General features: G+C 39.5%; 1 protein-coding gene across 11 annotated transcripts in view; it reads right to left on the bottom strand.

Moving 5' to 3' along the window:
- The window catches only part of RAPGEF6 (Rap guanine nucleotide exchange factor 6), a 126,777-nt gene that overhangs the window by 90,405 nt on the left and 19,030 nt on the right, over positions 1 to 17,342 (bottom strand). For all 11 annotated transcript variants that reach the window (XM_085591232.1, XM_085591228.1, XM_085591231.1 and 8 more), the window contains exons 2-4: positions 2,599 to 2,669; positions 1,935 to 1,991; positions 933 to 1,016 (exon numbers count right to left, since the gene is read on the bottom strand). In XM_085591232.1, the coding sequence (XP_085447358.1) occupies positions 933 to 1,016; positions 1,935 to 1,991; positions 2,599 to 2,669 (212 nt within the window). The remainder of the gene's footprint in view (positions 1 to 932; positions 1,017 to 1,934; positions 1,992 to 2,598; positions 2,670 to 17,342) is intronic.

Genomic DNA, 17,342 nt, shown 5'->3' with positions numbered 1-17,342 from the left:
ACATCTTGTCCCACCTCCCAGCCATAGGCAAGGACACTTTCCACTAGACAAGACTGCCCCAAGCCTCATCCAAATTGGCTTTGAACACTTTCAGAGATGGGGCAGCCACAGCTCCTCTGGACAATTTTACTCAAGGACCTTCATTCACTCAAGGAGCTTTAAGTGTTTGATATCCAGGCTACAATTAACTGAGCTGAAAAATTCAGTCCTATATGTTCTTACTAGTACAATACTATGAAATTGAAGTATACAGAAATGTATGTCAGCTGGAGCTGGCCTTAAGTCTATCCACTCATGGTCAGCTCATGCTGAGTCAAGTGAAACAGTGAAATAAAAATGAGTGATGCACAAGGTCAAGCAGAGTATTACTCTGGGTACTCAGGGCATTACTTGCCCAAGCTCAGCTCAAGTCTAATGAAGTGCTGCAGTGAAATCATGTCAGTGCTCACTGTCACAACCCCGGGACACAGACGGGCTCCTGGCACAAGCTCTCCACAGCTGATGCTGCTGGCTCCTTCTTGCTTCACATAAAAATCATATGTGCCACTAAATACAGCCTCTGACCAAATGGCAAAAGCTGTGTGAGCTGCAGTCATGTTTTTGTGACAGGCAACTCTATCAAGAACAGTCACATAGCACAAATTAATCAAAGAGACCCAAGGTGATAAGCTGACTACAAATTCTCTCATAAACTCAAAAAGCCAAACTAGATTGAGTGCAATATTACACAAAGACATTTCAACATGCAGAAAAAGTCTGAGAAAATTGAAATTGAATTAGCTGAACATTTCATTCGCTATCAAACTTGAGAAAAAAAATTATGAAATTACTTTAAAATTCTTAAAAAATTACAGTAACACAAATATATAGGAAGGGTTCATTAAAAAAAAACTTGCCATAAATAACAACAGTAACTCAATTATTTCACCTACCTGCAAGGTGGCAAAAACATTGAATCCTTCATGAGCACAGATCCAGAAAGCAGGATATACCAGCATCTTGCAATGGTTTCCGAGCTGTAAGAAACGAAATCACTGATATGTACTTCTCCTTATAGCACCTTAGAATTATCTTATCCAAAATATTATTGTAGTAAAAGAATGATTTATCATTCTATCAGTTCAATATAAGAACCTGGGAACTCCAAGTGGACCAGGATTTTTATTTAAAGATTCAAATAAGGAATGTTTCTTATACATTACATTTTGATATTTAACTCAGCTTAAAAATTTACTTTATTAAAATGGAATTTCAAGTAAAAACATTTTATTCCAGTGAAAGTATACACAAAGGCTATAAATACAGGACAGCACACAACCCCACACACAGATATTGACCTGCTCCTGCAGCAGGTGTGTGTCACACACACCCACCACACCAACTAGCAGGTGGCATCTCATTTAGACTCAGATGTGCTGGAAGCTGTGCCTTATACAGAAAGCTAAAACTAGCTATGAGACGATAAATATGCCATAAACAATGCTAAAATATGAGGGAAATAAAAGCGTATTTGCCTCCCAGGAAGAATCTAGAGAGCCATAAGCTAAAATACCAATTTTTGCAATGTGAAGTGATGGTGTTTGAGCTCCAGCCCACCCCAGTACAGGCTGCTCCGAGCAGCAGTGCCAGCACCAGGGATACAGTGCCACCTACTGAGTTGAGTGCCACCAGACTGCAGAGGGGACACTGCCTGCCTTGTCACCTGGTGTCAGTGACACACACACACCCCTCTGCTGGCCCTGGGAGCCGGGCTGGAAGGTCACGGGCACCTCTCAAACATCAACACTGCACTACTGCTACAACCACCTCTGCCAAAGCTTTTAACCAATTACTGACAATGACTGAAAAGCTAATGACATGTATATAGCAACATGCAAAACACTGGGTTTGCCCACATTTCTGCTGAAGAACTCCAACAAGTGCTATGTACTCACCAAAAGAGAACTTGGTTGCCCTTGTACCTCTCATAGCGGGCACTTGACGACATTATTCTGAGGGAAGAGAAAGAGAAGTTTAAATTCAATTTTAATCCCCAAAGATCATAAGACATTAATCACTGCATTTCAGTAGAATTACTTTCAGGCTCTAAGACCTCAAATTTTTTTTTTTTTTTGTGTTCCAAACAAAGGATGTGCTTAACTGGAAAATTCAAATTATTACGGTGTTCTTCATTATCCAAATAGATAATATATAGCATGTTTTCCAAGTGTTTAAATCACTCCCACACACTGGAATTAGCAACAGAACTGAAGGAACTAATATACTTCTAAAGCACTTTTTGTGCTTTGTTGGCCTTCCATTTTATGGATTCTGAGACCATCAGAATGTCTGAAGCATTAAAAAGCTTTTGTAATCAGAGTTAAGACAGGGCACTGTCTACATAGTCCCTTGTAGGCAAATGGGAGTAAGCTTTGCCTCCCTCTCAGAAGAGCTATTTAGTTTAGATTCTGGGCCACATTATGGCAGTGACTTAACTCAGCAATGGATTTGGCCAATTCTCTGCCACCTCAAACTGCAGGCAGACAAAAGCTCTGCTTATCTCCACAGAATGTCATAGATATAATTGTGCTAAAAAACACAAACTGCAGAGTACTTCACCTTAGCTGATGCTCCCTGAAATGTGATAGTATGTCCAGCCCATGAAGGAAAGAATAGATAGTATTCAAGTCCTAAAAAAAAAAAACCAAAAACCACATAAGCAATCTCATTCACATCTAATCACTTGGTGTTACTTTTCAGTTTCTGCACTAAGTTACACAGAATTATACAAAGCCCAGACTAATAGATAGGTCAGGACACACACAGACTTGAAGAACCCTGTCTACTCTTGAGCTGTGGCAGTGAAAAAAGTGAAGTGCAACTGATGCATAAACACTGACCTGAAAAAAAATATTTACTAAAAATATTTCTGAAAATATTATTCATGTGAATGGATACAAGCAGCAAGCAACACATGGAATAAGACAAATAGAGCAGGCCTGTTCACCCAAGGTCAAAAATTGCTGAAAGTTTCTAAGATCTCTTTAAAGAAGGAATTTTTCAGAACCAGTGAAAAACCTGAGCCACTTGACAGGGTACAGAGAACCACTAGAGTACCTTTTCATAGCAAAGGGGTTATATTTGGAGGAGGAAAACTCTTTCATGTCCACCTCAGACCTAGCTGGCAGGACCACTACAAACTACACCATCCTACTGCCTCTTGCTCAGCCCAGTCCATGTCTGGAGGGAACATGAGAAAGTATTCCAAAATACTCTTTGGCAAAGATGAAAACAATAAAGCTTTTGAGGTCTTTCACTCCTACTACCACTAGTCAGTATCACACCAGTGTCATTCACTAGCAACCACAGAAACAAAAGTATTAAAACACTAACATTTTTTTGCTTTATAAACTGAACTTTACATAGAAGCTGTAATTAGGAGATACAGCTGTTTAAACCTCTCACCAGACAGAATCCTCTTCAGTCACAAAAATATCTGTGCTGATGGTGCAGACCACATGGCAGGGAACAGCTCACTAGGGCCATTCATCCTTTAATTTACTGTCCTGAACAGGTGGGCTGTTAGAGCCAAATACACACACAACAAAATCATTATACAGCACAGGGCAGTCCCTCCAGCTTGGCCTTGGAAGGTATGTTCTGAATTTTCAAGTGCTGCATTTATCCAGTGTTTACGTAAGATAAATCAATATGAATGCTGGCCTCAGAATTTACAATGGATTTACTTCAGAAAAGTTCTTTGGCTTCATAGTCCATGTTTAGCAGTATAACTGATATGGACTGTTGTATCAAATGAAAGGTCAGACATAATTGCAGACCATGTAAAACCAATAAAACCCTGATTTTTTTCTTTTTAAATGTCACTACCAAACCCCATTAAAATTAAACAGAAGGCCTGAATTTGTAACACATTACAAAGCACTCAATTCACACAGTCCAATCTCATTTTAATCATCTGCCACAAACAAGTTTTTGTTAGAGAAACCATCCAGGAGCACTAGCTACGAATAGACTGCAAACACACCACAGCCTGTCAGAGGTGGGCACCTGGCAGCCAAAGGGTCATTTCACATAACCAACAGCTCCATTATTGAACTTTTCCTGTTTCTGAGCAGGGAACTGCCTCAACTTCTCCACCTAAATGCATCAGGCACAGAAATGCAGCAACTATATACTCTGACCATACAGTGGCTTAATAGTTAATAATATCTGACTCCCAGGCCAAAAGAGGGATCCTCACAACTCCTGTGAAAGTTGGGCAGCAGGAGAGAATCAGTATTTGGTATTAAAATTAAAGCGGAATTTTTTAAGTCCTCATAACTCATTGTGTCTATATAGGTTTTCCTACATTTTCCAGTAGTTTTTTACATAACCTGGACTAAGATGTAACAGAATATCTTGACAACATTTTAGATAAGCAGTTCTGTAGTTATGAATTACAGAAAACTGTAAACAGAACAAGACCTATGTTCCCCTTTTAATCACAAAGTTTTTAACTTCTGCATATGAAAAATGACCACATCCTGACTTGTAAATAATTCTCTACAATTCCCCAGAGTGCAGCCCCTTTGCAAGTTCCCTCAGCCCGGACTGACTCCTGCACTCCACCTGCAGCACACAGGAGTGCTGTACTTTTGCACTGAAGAGCCTGGTGAACAAACAGTTGGTAAATTTAAGAGATAAACATTTGCTGAAAAGAATACATGTCTGGAAAGCAACCCCCAACTCCAACCTCATCTGTGGAGAGGAGCAGCAGAGGGAACAGCTGAGCACAGCACAGGGAAGGCAAAGGTTCCTATTCCCTCACCCAGCAGAAGGCATTCAACTTACACTGCCCATTACTACTGCTCTAATGATGATAAATAACAAACTACATGATAAATGTAATTCACTACCCAGCCAGGTGATGCATCAACAAGCTAAACACATTGGTTACTTGCACAGCAGTTTCTACAGGTTTTAAATCAGGATCTCTAATGCTTTCCCTAAAAATACCTGACTTTTAAAGCAAGCCCCTCTCCTAGCCCTGCAGAGAAGGTGATGCTGGGTGCCACCAAGCAGAAGAACTAACTCAGCAATCTCCTGGGGAGGGCTGTGAGGTGCCTCTTTCTGCCAGTACCTGGAAGGTACCCATCCAATCTGTTTTCCATGTCTTGATAGAAAGCCTTTTTTGCTTGTTTAAATAGAGGCAATAAGGTAGAATTCCTCCTCTCCCTCACATGCCACTTCAGATGCTAACACAGGATGGTATAGTACATGTGGTGCACGTATCCCAGTTTTTCACAATAAAATTTAAATTAGCATTACCTATGAAAATCAGTCATAGCTCATGAATTTTTCTTCATACTTCCAACTCATTTCAGACTAAGTGCTTAAAATAGCACTGAAATTACCTTTCACATACTATATTTAGAGTCTCTTCTGTATTTTTGCTGGCAGGGAACATCAATTAATCCGAGCGTGCCCAGACATGGGCAGGGGCTGTGGCCACCTCGTGGACAGAGGCTGAAGTCCAACTGCACCACGCTCCCAAAAATCCTCCTCCAAGACAGCTGAAAGCATTTCTAACGCAAAGTTTAAAATAGTTTCTAGTATGACTTTCCGTTTTATTTTTAAAAACATTTATTTCACCACAGCAGTTCTAAACACTGGACAAGCACATAATCTCAGTACAAAGGGTAGAGATAATTTTCACAAATACTTTCTGATACGCACTAGGAAAAGTGATGCCAAAGGGCAATATTCAGCATGATATCAGCAGAACACAAAATATTTGCCAGAATTTTACAGCCCCTTTCCATATCCTTCCTTATAATCTCTTTACTTACTTTTTTCTGTCAAAATCCAACCAAGACACAACTATTCATGAAACACAATTTCTTCACATGCTCTAAGCTAAAGAACAAGGTCAGTATGAATTTATTTTGCAATCTTTTTATTCAGAGCTTTTAATCAGCTGAAACAATAGTTGAAACTGAAGCACAGGCTCTACCTGCAAGTACCATGCCCACAACAGATTCTTCAATCTTTGACAGAAAACAACCTTGACTAAGGTTATGTACAGAGAAAGTAACTCGCATTATCTATTCAACTAGCAAAAACTGCAGCTCCAGCAACTCAAGGGAACGTGGGAAACTGTGCAAAGAGTAATCAGGCAGTTGTTAATCCTGTGAGAATGGAGATTTTCTATACCATGGAGAAGAAACATGAACACTGCGACCGCAGTGATCCTGCACCAAGCTACCCGGGATGGATCATTCCTTGCCTCCAGTTCTCACAGCAGATGTGTTAAAAAAAAAAAAAAGCAGAGGACATCTGTGTCTTCAAATTCTTCTCATGACAGAATAGACTGTATGAAACAGCGTGGGCTTCAGCAGCAGTGCAGAAACCAAGGGACAGCTCTGCGGATGGCGCTGTTATCACAGAAGTGTGGTCACCAGCAGCCTCAGCTTCCTTCAGCACCACTTTTTATCAGCTCCAGCACACACAGGCTTCCAGCAAAAAGCTTAACCAGCTGCTCAACCAAAGGTGGTATAAAAACACAGACTTTAGTAACAATACCATGTTATATAAATACATATTCTTTTATGGTAACATCCTCATCCCAATATAGTTAGAAGTGAGCCACCTGAATACCCAGACCACTTCTCATTTTCCCTGCCAGATGTTAACTCTCAGAGATACTATAAGAGGGGAAAATAAAAGAAGCATCAACTAAAAACTCACTATACAAAAGTAAAGCCACCAGCTAACTACCACCATCACCTATTTATCCCAATACATTTCTTTGAAAATAATTCACTCCTATTTTTTTTTTTTTTTGCAAGGATGGTGAAATACTAGTTTCTTCATTGTTAAGATGTAACCTTTTAAAATAAAGAAGTAAGTACAGTCAGCCAGAAAATCATCAGAAAAATATAATCCAAACTCAAAGTTGCTGAGGAAGTGGTGGTCACCCTTAAGTTTCATTATTGGCATCTTTTCAAAATATGACAGAAATCTGGATGTTTCTGAACAAGTACCAACAGTGTAGTAACACCAGTGATGAGCAAAATTTGCAAGTACGTATTATTTCCTTTTGCTTTATCCTCTTCTCACCCAATCTCTGGCCTTTAATCCAAGAAGCATCTTTACATCTTTGGAACTGAGGCTCCAGTGGAACAACAGTGGTCTTGAACATGGAGTTCTGACCACAAAGTTTCCCAACCAACAAGGACTCCAGCAAGCACAACTGTAATTCACATAACCTGCATCCAGACGCTTTAAGTCCACAACAAGGTCCAAGACAAACCTTCCTGCGGAGTTAAAAGCAGGAGGTAAAAGGGGGTAAAAGCAGTAAACCAAAAAAAAAAAAAACAAAAAAAAAACAAAAAAAAAAAAAACCAAACAAACAAACAAAAAAAACACAAAAAAAAACCAAAAACAAAAAAAAAACACTTAACCTCCCCCCCAAAAAAAAACCAGTAAAAAATGAAAACACAAAAAAAAAAGGCAGCTCTGAAACAAGGATGGAATGAATGCATCAAAAGCAATGTTGCCCCTCAAAACTACAAAACAAAAGACTAATGCTTCACTTTATGTGACCCCAGCCAGGTGTTCTAGTAACATATTATTATTACTATTATTATGAAACACTAAACAGGAAATCTGGTCTATTTCTAAGGAAAATAAATTGTTCTGAAATGACCTCATAGTTGCAAATTCTGATTAATCTCACACAGAGACAACCTCAGTAATTGCAATCAGGTATTAGGGATGCTGAGGAAGCGATAAATCCCCAGGGACTCCTCTCAGCACTGCCTGTCGTGTTCTGTCCCTGATGCAGCAGGCAGAGCCAGCCCAGTTCCGCAGCAGCTGCATCCAGCCCCGGCACTGGCCACGGGACAGCTGCTCACTGCACCCAGGGATGCTCCCAAATCCCAGCGAGTCTGGGCCTCCTAGTACCCTAGATCCACCCTGAACCTGAAACAAGGGGTCCCAAAGAAAGCAGACTGGCAAGTGTTATTCAGTCAGTCTGGAGTTTTGCTCAGGGAATAAGGAATGAGCAGAAACCTGCAGCACAGCAGCAGCACTTCAAAGCTGCATGCAAAACCAGCTGTGTCAGCAAGCTCCAGACAGATTGCTCTCACATGCAAACCTGTCCCAAAGAGCTGCACAAAACCTGTCTCTCAAACCACCCCAAACACAGTAAATTCCTCTTGCAAGAACATATGCTTGGCTCACTCAGGGCTCCCCACAGCCAGCCCACGCAGGCTGCCGAGCCACCCAGGATTCCCTGGGTCACACACAAGAACCCGCTTCTACAAAAGCACAAAGGATGACTGATGGGATTTTGCACCCGTTCCTTTTCCAAGCTAAGGCAGTTGGCAGGATGCAAATTTATATTTTCAGAGCAAACAAAATATTAATATTTTCTGAAGATATGTCAGAAATCCAGTCATGTGACTGAGAATATACTTTAAAATAAATATACATTTCTGCCTTTGAACCAACAGTTAAACCATATGGCAACAGCTTCCCAAATTCCAATGGAATTCAAAAAGACCATCAGGTACAAAATACTCCAGGGAAGGAAGCTGCATGGTTGAAAGGTACCTTCCTGTTTGTGTGCTGCTTAGCTTCTTCACCCTTTTCAGTACTCTGAGCAGAAACAAGGCTGGAAACAAACTCCAGCACAACCAAGCACTCATTTGGTTTCAGGACAAGGATTTTAACAGCCTTTTGGACAGTGTCTGTATTAAAGCTGTTATTTAAAGTGCCTAGATTTCAGTACAGCAAACAGAGGTGATTCTTGGAGCACAGAGCACAAGCTGTGTAAGCTCTAAGTGGGAGGTTCCCTCCAGCCCAATGCCATTACTCGCTCCTCAGTGATTCAGCAGGCTCCTTATACAGATTGAATGCAGCTTTTATTAGGAATCCTGTCAGGCTCAATAAAGACTTTGTCACCCTTGGGGGGTGGGGGGGGTGTAGCAGAAGAGAGGAAATGTTACTCAGCATGGTTTATGGTTTTCATTGCTTCCCTTCCTGTTGCTTCATCGAAGGCTGGAATCTGTGCTGTTTCCTTTAGTTTCTGTTTAAGGCCAATTTAAAAATAGTACTCCCAAATTCTTTCCTGATACTGTAATACCAGAAATAAAAACACAGAAACATGTTGTAGTTTTCTGATCCACATTTTACACATTCAGATATCTACAGAGCAAATTCACCAACTTTAGGGATATTGGTTCAAGGAGCCCACCCTACACACTGTCAGCTACCCCCAAAACTTGTGGGAGGAAAATAAAAAATCCACATAAACATGTGTAACAGAGTATACTAAACTAAACTAAACTAAAAAGATGATGAGATGAACTGGAGAGCAATGCTTCCATCTTATCTTATTTACTCTCCTTCTTCAGTGGCATAGACATTGGCCTTCAATAAAAATGCAAGTGATGCAACAGAAGTCAGCTCAGGGCTCTTCACTTAAAGTAACAATTCTCTTTAAAGTAGCCTCCTATTTAGCTGGAGGCCACTTAAAAACAAAAGAAAAAACTAAATACAAGCACTGAGACGCTATTAGGGAAGAGAAAGGACAGATTAGTCAGTCAGACAAATGAAAATTTTATGAATGAAGGACATTAAAGTAGCTTGCAGAGAATGGTAGAGTTTAACCAGCACATCTAAGGAATGAAGCTGCATCACTCTATGTAGGAACCACTAGTTCAAAAAGCCTCATTAAAGAACCTTTCAGAGAACATAACAGCAAACTTCTGCATGATCTTAATGTCGCTGCCTGAGACTGCACACAGTAACATTTGTATAAAACAAACTGGTTCAACTACTTCAGAGCTATATTACATTATTCAGAAAAAATGGCACATATTTGATAAAGAAGCTGAACAGTTTCAAATGACCAAGAACTTGAATTCTTTGATTCATGGACTTTCAGATATCCCCAGACTCCTGGAGCCTATGTCCATCAGACAACTATGGATCATATCCTGACTATGATAGAGCACTCCTCCCTAAACCCTTAACTGCCCATTTACCTGTACAAATGACACATACTGGTTTTTCCAAAGAAGTTACTGTCAGTCTAGTTATTTAAATAACTTTACCCTATATACTGTATGTATCTATATACAGGGGAAAAGAGATTGAGAGACTTCATTTCACTGTTGTAAAACCAGGAAGCAATTCCCATTGACAGCATCTGTTAATAACAGTATAGCCACAAACAGAAAACTAAAATCTGACTTATTTTTGCAGATAGTAAGAAGTATCATTTGCACAGTTGGATTTTTATCTTCTTTTTTGTGAAAAAGTAACAAGTCCCTCAATGGGACAAATATCTTCCTTATATATTATTTTCTATTATTTCATCGTAACATGCACATGGCTACAGGCAGACTTGCACTCCTAAGAATCAAACTATCCTCAAGAAAACTTGGAAAAGCCAGACCTTTAAATACAGAGACTTGAGAGCCACTATTGTAACTTTTTGATGGACTGAAAATATCTCAATTCAGTGGCATACTTCTAAGAGCAAAATAAAAGAATGTAAGTCTTTCCACATGAAAATAGAACAAAAAGTTTCTCTACTCACCAATCACTCCCCACACCCAATCCAGATAAACACCTTCCACTTCAGAACCCTGGATTATATTGATATAGGACTTTAGTAGAAAGAAAAACATCTAAAGGAATGAGGGAGGGGAAATTTTATATTATTTCTACTGCTGTTTCATCACAGAGTCAGCATTTTTGGAACCCTGACTCTGCCAGAGAAAAAAACTTCCTTTGGAAAAGCTGATTTTGCAGAGTGAAATAGCAAGGGCCCTGAACTGGAGAGACAGAACAACAAATGTCACTGCTCCAAAGCAAGAAGCTCATGGAGAGTTTTGATTATCAGAAGCACCATTCAGCCCTTTTCACAGCTAAGAATAAAAGCACAGAATGAAAAAGTGCCTTCAACTAAAACACTACCACAAAGCTCCCAGACAGACATTACTTAATTTTAAAATATTTTTCAGACCTAAATGCTGATAACGGAAAAGAAAGTTGCCTCAAAAACCCTTTCTTGAGTTGTAAACTTGAGTTTTCTAAAACTTGAGTTTTTAAGTTCATGAAGTTCAACAGAATGGGAAGCACAGAATAAGCAAAATTATCCCCTATCAAAGAGCAAGACTTTAAACCAAACATTTTTAAAGAGTACAAAGATAGTAAAATCAGCCTCCTAACCCAGGCTCTTGAAAAATCACCTAAAATCCACCAAAAAAATAGGTGGCTTCTAGTTCCATCAACACTTTGTTAGTCAAGCAGCTGACCACTTGTAAGAATTACCTAGCTCCCTTCCACAGGACAAGCATCCATCAAATAGCAACATTTCAGTTAAAACTTTTTGGTCAGAACTCCAAAAACATCAGCTCCTCTGATTCACTAAGCAACTCCCTGCTTTTTTCAGAGGAAAGTGTCAACATCTGAAATTTCTTATTACGAAAAGAAGGAATTGTGGTAGGAAAGGTCAGAACTCTGAAGCATTTTGGAAAAAAAGTTACATTCTTGTTAAATAAGAAATTTATTACAGAAACCTGGGCATGAGGAGAGAGGAGGTGGAAGATGAAATCCAAAGGTCAGTTCTGTGCTTATCCATCACGACAATTTGGGAGTGAGGCCGAGTGCAGCTTAGACATGCTAAACACCTGAGCTGTTACTTACACACGACTTTGCTCTTACTGCAGAAAATGCTCTAGCTCCTTTTCTCTTTCCTCCCTCTTGGACTAGCAACTGCTGGTTCATATTTAACAAATAACCATTCCATTGTCAATCTTTTCATTGTGCTCTGCCCAATGTGTCTTTGCAGGAAGTGGATGTTGTAACTGGGCTCCCATACTACAGCTCAACAGGTATCATACAGAGAAGGACTGACAGACACAATAACAGCACTTTGCTTTTTTCCATCATTTTGATCGTCAGAATTTCATACAAATGGATAAGAATATTGTTATTTTTCTGATGGCACATTTATGATTTTTCTGTGCGTAATTCTTACTTCTTTGTGAATTCAAGCAAGCAAAGATTACGTCTGTCTGGAAATTAAGTCCTGCTAAATAAATAATAGTGAAGGCAAATGAGATCTTTATCAATATTGTAATTTAAATTAGCCACTCAGTATCTAGGTAAGGGAGAGGAATAAAGCTCTATTAACTGCCTGAAAATGTTTTGCTGCATCAGTAAACAGAAGAAAATTATGAGATTATAACTGAGAATAAAATATCACACAACTGTAATGCTCTCCTACAGTTTTTTTTCAATAAAGCCACTGACAGAAAGAAGAAAATCAACCTCCAGCTACTTAATTCCCATAATAATGTTATTATGAACTGTGAAGGAATTCCTGTAGTGGACAGCAGTAATATGTTCACCAGTAATTCCTTCTGCATTCTGGTATTAGGACATCCAAGCACTAGCAAATAGATCAATTAAAGGCAGTTACTGCAAGGTATAGGAGGCAAAATTATCTGAATACAGATTCCCACAATACCTAAACTACTTGGACATCCTCTCACATGTTGAGAAAGGTTACCATGGCTGTGTTCATTGTGCCCATGCAGTGGCAAACATACTTATATCCCTCATCAAAGAAAAAAAAAGGGATTAATCACCAGCTCTTTGCATCTTTGCTCAGAGCAAAGAATTAGCCAGATTTACCTCACTGCAACATTTGAATGTAAACCTCCACAGCAGAACTCTAGGAACTGATGCTCTGACACTTTAACATCTACTTTTGTATTTCTCAGCAATACCTGTGCCATAAACCACAAAGAAGCTTACAGATCCAAAATGAGGAGTTATATATATATATATGCATATTCACCTAGCTAGATTAACAGGTTTCAAGTTTGAAATCAAATAAAATAAATGTCAGATGTACAGATACCTGTGCACTTCCCTGGTCATTACATTGATCACCGATGCATAATGTTACAATGGGAATAACTCTAAGTAAGAACATTAACAACTTCAACATTAGGAGGAACAAACAATAATACCATTAAGAGACTGAATCAACCATAAGATAACACTGTTAGTCAAGAATTTCTAGCTCCAAATCCTACAGCCTACCCACCAGGCACCCAGCTTCACAAAGTGCAACACACTTCATAACTAACATCCACAGAACTACAGAGAAGATGCCAAGGCACTGTCTCCTGCACCTCCACACGAAATCAAACAGGTACTAACTGAGAACATGTGAGACACGGGCTCCTTCAGCTGGGTTGCAATATATGAGTTGATAGGGAAACCTCTCCTCCAATGAGCCATTTAATCCTTAGGCAGACCAAAAACTTGAGAGGTTACAATTAGCCTTGACTATAACACCAAAACAAGCCAATTCTACCTTTCTCATTCCTAGGAAACCATGATCAACTCAATTTGTAATGCACCACACCAGAGCTTCCTCCAACCTCTTGCTCTTCCAGTGTCAGCCAACCACAGCCTCTATGGAGGTACAACAAACCCACTTCTAAACAAATCAAGGGGCTCACCTAAAAAGACATCTGTTTTAAGAGAGCAAGACTACCATTATTTACTGAAGATGAAAAAAAAAAGCCAAAATCCACCCAACAAATACTAAACTTAATCTGAGTAAAGTTATATTTATGGATTTATAAGCAGCAATGCAATGCCTTCCTTTAATATTCCAACTTTTGACTCATCAGCTCACATTAAAAGAGATGATCCACACAGGGTGATGCAAGGCAACGTCTGGACACAGCAGCAGAATGCTGTAATAAATATTACACAATCACAGCCTCTGGACAGTCATGCCCGTGCCTGCAGCCATGGAGAACACACACTCTAGATCACAGTCCCCCCAAGTACAGGAGAAACAGAAGCATCCAGAACTGCAGCTCAGACATTTTACATAATTACACTGAAAATTAAGACACATCTCTTTTGTGTGTTTTCTTGAAAGCTGTGCATTTAGGGCCTCAGCCTCTCACTCAGGCAGCTGGTCCACTCCAGTACTTACCAAGTACACTCATAGTCCAAGTCTTGGAAGGAAAGGAAGACCTGTTATCTAAAGCTTCTCACTATATTACATTAGCATTCATAACCACAAAAGCTATGTAATTATATTTCATATAAAAATAATTTAAGAAAACCATTCTACTAGAGTCAAACTAGAGCTTGGGAAAAATCAAAGCAACATTACTGTTTACCATACAAAATGCTGAAGTCCATGACTCCAGATTTTAACAGAGCCAGATTTGCTGCATTTGAGAGACCTAAACTAAGCTCAAGGGAAATTCTCCGTTTTTCTTATAAACATGGCTGTACTCAGATCTGATAGGTTATGAAGCACCTGTTAACCACAGGCCTGCTGTACTCCATAATTACCTTCTACCTAAAGAGAACAGAGAGGAAACAAAACAGAAAGAAGTTCCTCTCTCAAGCTGTGGACTTCACCAAGAAACACACCCCAGTGGCTCAGGAATCGCCTGGAATTGTGGGGCACATATACATGATAAAACATATTTTCTAATTATCATGCCAGCTGGATGATACCCTTTAATCCTTGTGTGGAATGTATGTCAGTTGGGAAGAACCAGAACAAGAAACTTTGACAAGGATCTTTGAAGTCACCTATAATGGCATCTGTAGAGGAGTTTGCTGAAGGAAGCTTTCCCATCCAACAGAAGGGAAGCAGTAAATGTGTTTGAGAGAAGGTCAGCAGTCTAACATAGGACTGCTGGTTTCCTTCCTAATTCAAATGGGAAACAGGAACAGAAACATCTTCTGCAACAGTTGGAATGAACCGTTTTACTCAGCCAAATCAACACAGCATACTGGAGGCTTGACATGGTACAAAGAACCCTGAAAATGTAGGATCAAGTAAGTCAGATTTAAATAGAATAAGCTCCCCAGAGTATCTGGTAGCCATTGGAATGCACAACCCTTTGTGACAGGAGCATCATAAAGCTCCCAAAATTGAAGTGCAACAAAATCAGCACCATCACCTTTCAACACTAAAGCCATTATACAGTTTACAAGAACACACCTCACTCCTCAGCTTCTTCAAATACAAACTGCCAAAGTGAAAAACATTACAACAGCTCTGGAACTCTCTCTTCATAGGAATTCATTTTTGGCCAAAAGGAACTGTATGTGCCTTCAACATCACCGCAAGAATTCCTTCCCTCCAGACCAACAGGACCATCATTCGAGGCTTATTAATGATCAGTCTTTGAAGGACAGACTGCTTAAATGTCAATGCTAAACAGGCACAAAAAGATTACAAAGAGAGAATCCCTTAAGGCAGTTATTTTTGTTCTATTCATCAAAAATTTGCTACAGTCTTGACATGCTAAAAGCTCACCAATAATTAGCAGAGCTAAGGAACCTCAAGAAACCAGATGCAGAATGCTAACTAATTTGTGCATGTTTCCCTCAACTCGGTATTTCCAAAATACTGCATTCAAATGCTCAAAAGAGGAAGAAGGGTGTATCACAGTATCATCAAACAAAGGAAAACTCTCTGTATTTTAAGCCTGAAGCCATTGAAACAAGAAGACCTTCAAGTTTTAAAAACAGCTTGTCTGGCAATACTAACGAGCAGAGGTCTTTTACAGCACTATCAGGTCTCTTAAAAGGAGGGCATCAGAGCTCTGAACAGACTTTATCAAGCTGATCTCAATACACTTCTCAATGCAAACTTATTTTTGCACATGCCTGGAAAAGTGTTTTGCACTTCCCTACAAACTGGAAGTTGATCTGGAATGGTCTTGAGAAGTGTGCAGCTTCTTTACCAGTGACAAGATCACCACAAGCGACCTGTTAATGCCAAGGGACTCGTTTCCATCTGAATTCTGCCAGCTTTTACACTCTTGGGATGGGAGCATCAGCCATTGCACACCAGGGTTATCAGACAGCCATGGAGCAAACAGCAGCAGAGTGTGAGCAGTGCCCTCAGCAGCACAGCACAGATGTCAAACAGCTGCTTGCAGGTGTTTGGCTTCCTCCCCTGCGCTCCTCAGAAGTGGGGCTGTCCACAAGTATACAAAACCTGGGCACAGGCACCTCAGTTTCCTCTCACAGCAGACATTCACACAAGTTCTGTAAGGCTACTACTCTACAATTTATTTTCACTGTAGACAGATATCCAGCTCTCCCTACACAAAGCGACACAAGAAACGGTTTTGTTAAAAAAAACATTACAGAAAAACTCCTCTCTGAAGCTTATACAAAGTAAATTTGGATATACTACCTAAAGTGATTTTATTTTCAAAATCTTTTTTTTATATATACTTACCTTTTTGTTCACTACACTGTTTTGCAGCTTTAATACTGCTTCTATGAGGAATTCAACACCTACGCATCTTGACTGTTTATCCTCCACCCTTTGCATTTTTGGAGACCAAAAGCAGAAAAGAAATGTGGGTTTTTTTGCATTTGGCAACTTTTCTGAATGCCAAGTATACTTGCAGTTCTCTCCCACCTCCTTCCACACCCTTTTCTGGCCCTTTCTCACTATTCTAGTATCTTCAAGAAGTTCCTATTGCAAAGTCAGTAAGAAGGCTCATATTCTAGGTCAGATTAAGTATTGTAAAACAGACCTTTACTACCTAACCAGTCCCTGAATTAAGTTTTTTAAATTCAGAGACTACAATAAGAAATAGGTTGGTAGAAAAATATTACATTACATATTTAAACTTTAATTCATAAGTGAAAACTTTCAGTTAAATTATCACTCCACAGACAAAACTAAGTGCATGACCCCACTTCATGGGGAAAGGTATATACTAAAGGAAGTAAGTTCCAATAAAAAAATTCCAAGACTTCACCATAATTTCTGGTTTTACTCTCAGAGCTATCACAGCTGTCACTAAAATGAAAAAACAGTTTTTCAGGAACAGTAAAAGCAAGGATAGGAAAAGTAATCTTGCAACAATAACATTTCTCATGGTCCTTGGAAGATCAGCTACCCTAAATACACACTAACTCTACTTGCTCCTTTAACAGGATTTATATGAAGCAGAAGTCCTATTACCTTCTGGAAAGAACCAAACCAGTCCTATCTGAGAAAGTCACAAGGTCACACAGCTGCTCTGGAGCCCTGTCTTCTGGGACAGCAACGGACACAAATTTGAGTCACTTTTCTGTCCCCTGCAAGCTGAATTTACTGCCACCCTACCATCACAGTTTAGAGAATTAGGCCTGGAAATATCTGATCAATACTAACATATGACCTACTCTGCACAATCACATCTGCTGAGCCCGAAATCCTGCATTTAATATGAAGATAATCATGAAGCAATCTGCTGTGATCTCTGGTTTTTAGTTACAGTTACTTT

The sequence above is a fragment of the Lonchura striata genome, chromosome 13 (assembly GCF_050655825.1).
Source record: "Lonchura striata isolate lonStrDom1 chromosome 13, ASM5065582v1, whole genome shotgun sequence".
Taxonomy (NCBI): Eukaryota; Metazoa; Chordata; class Aves; order Passeriformes; family Estrildidae; genus Lonchura; species Lonchura striata.
The sequence above is the reverse complement of the archived record's forward strand: the minus strand, read 5'-3'. Positions and strand labels throughout refer to the sequence as shown.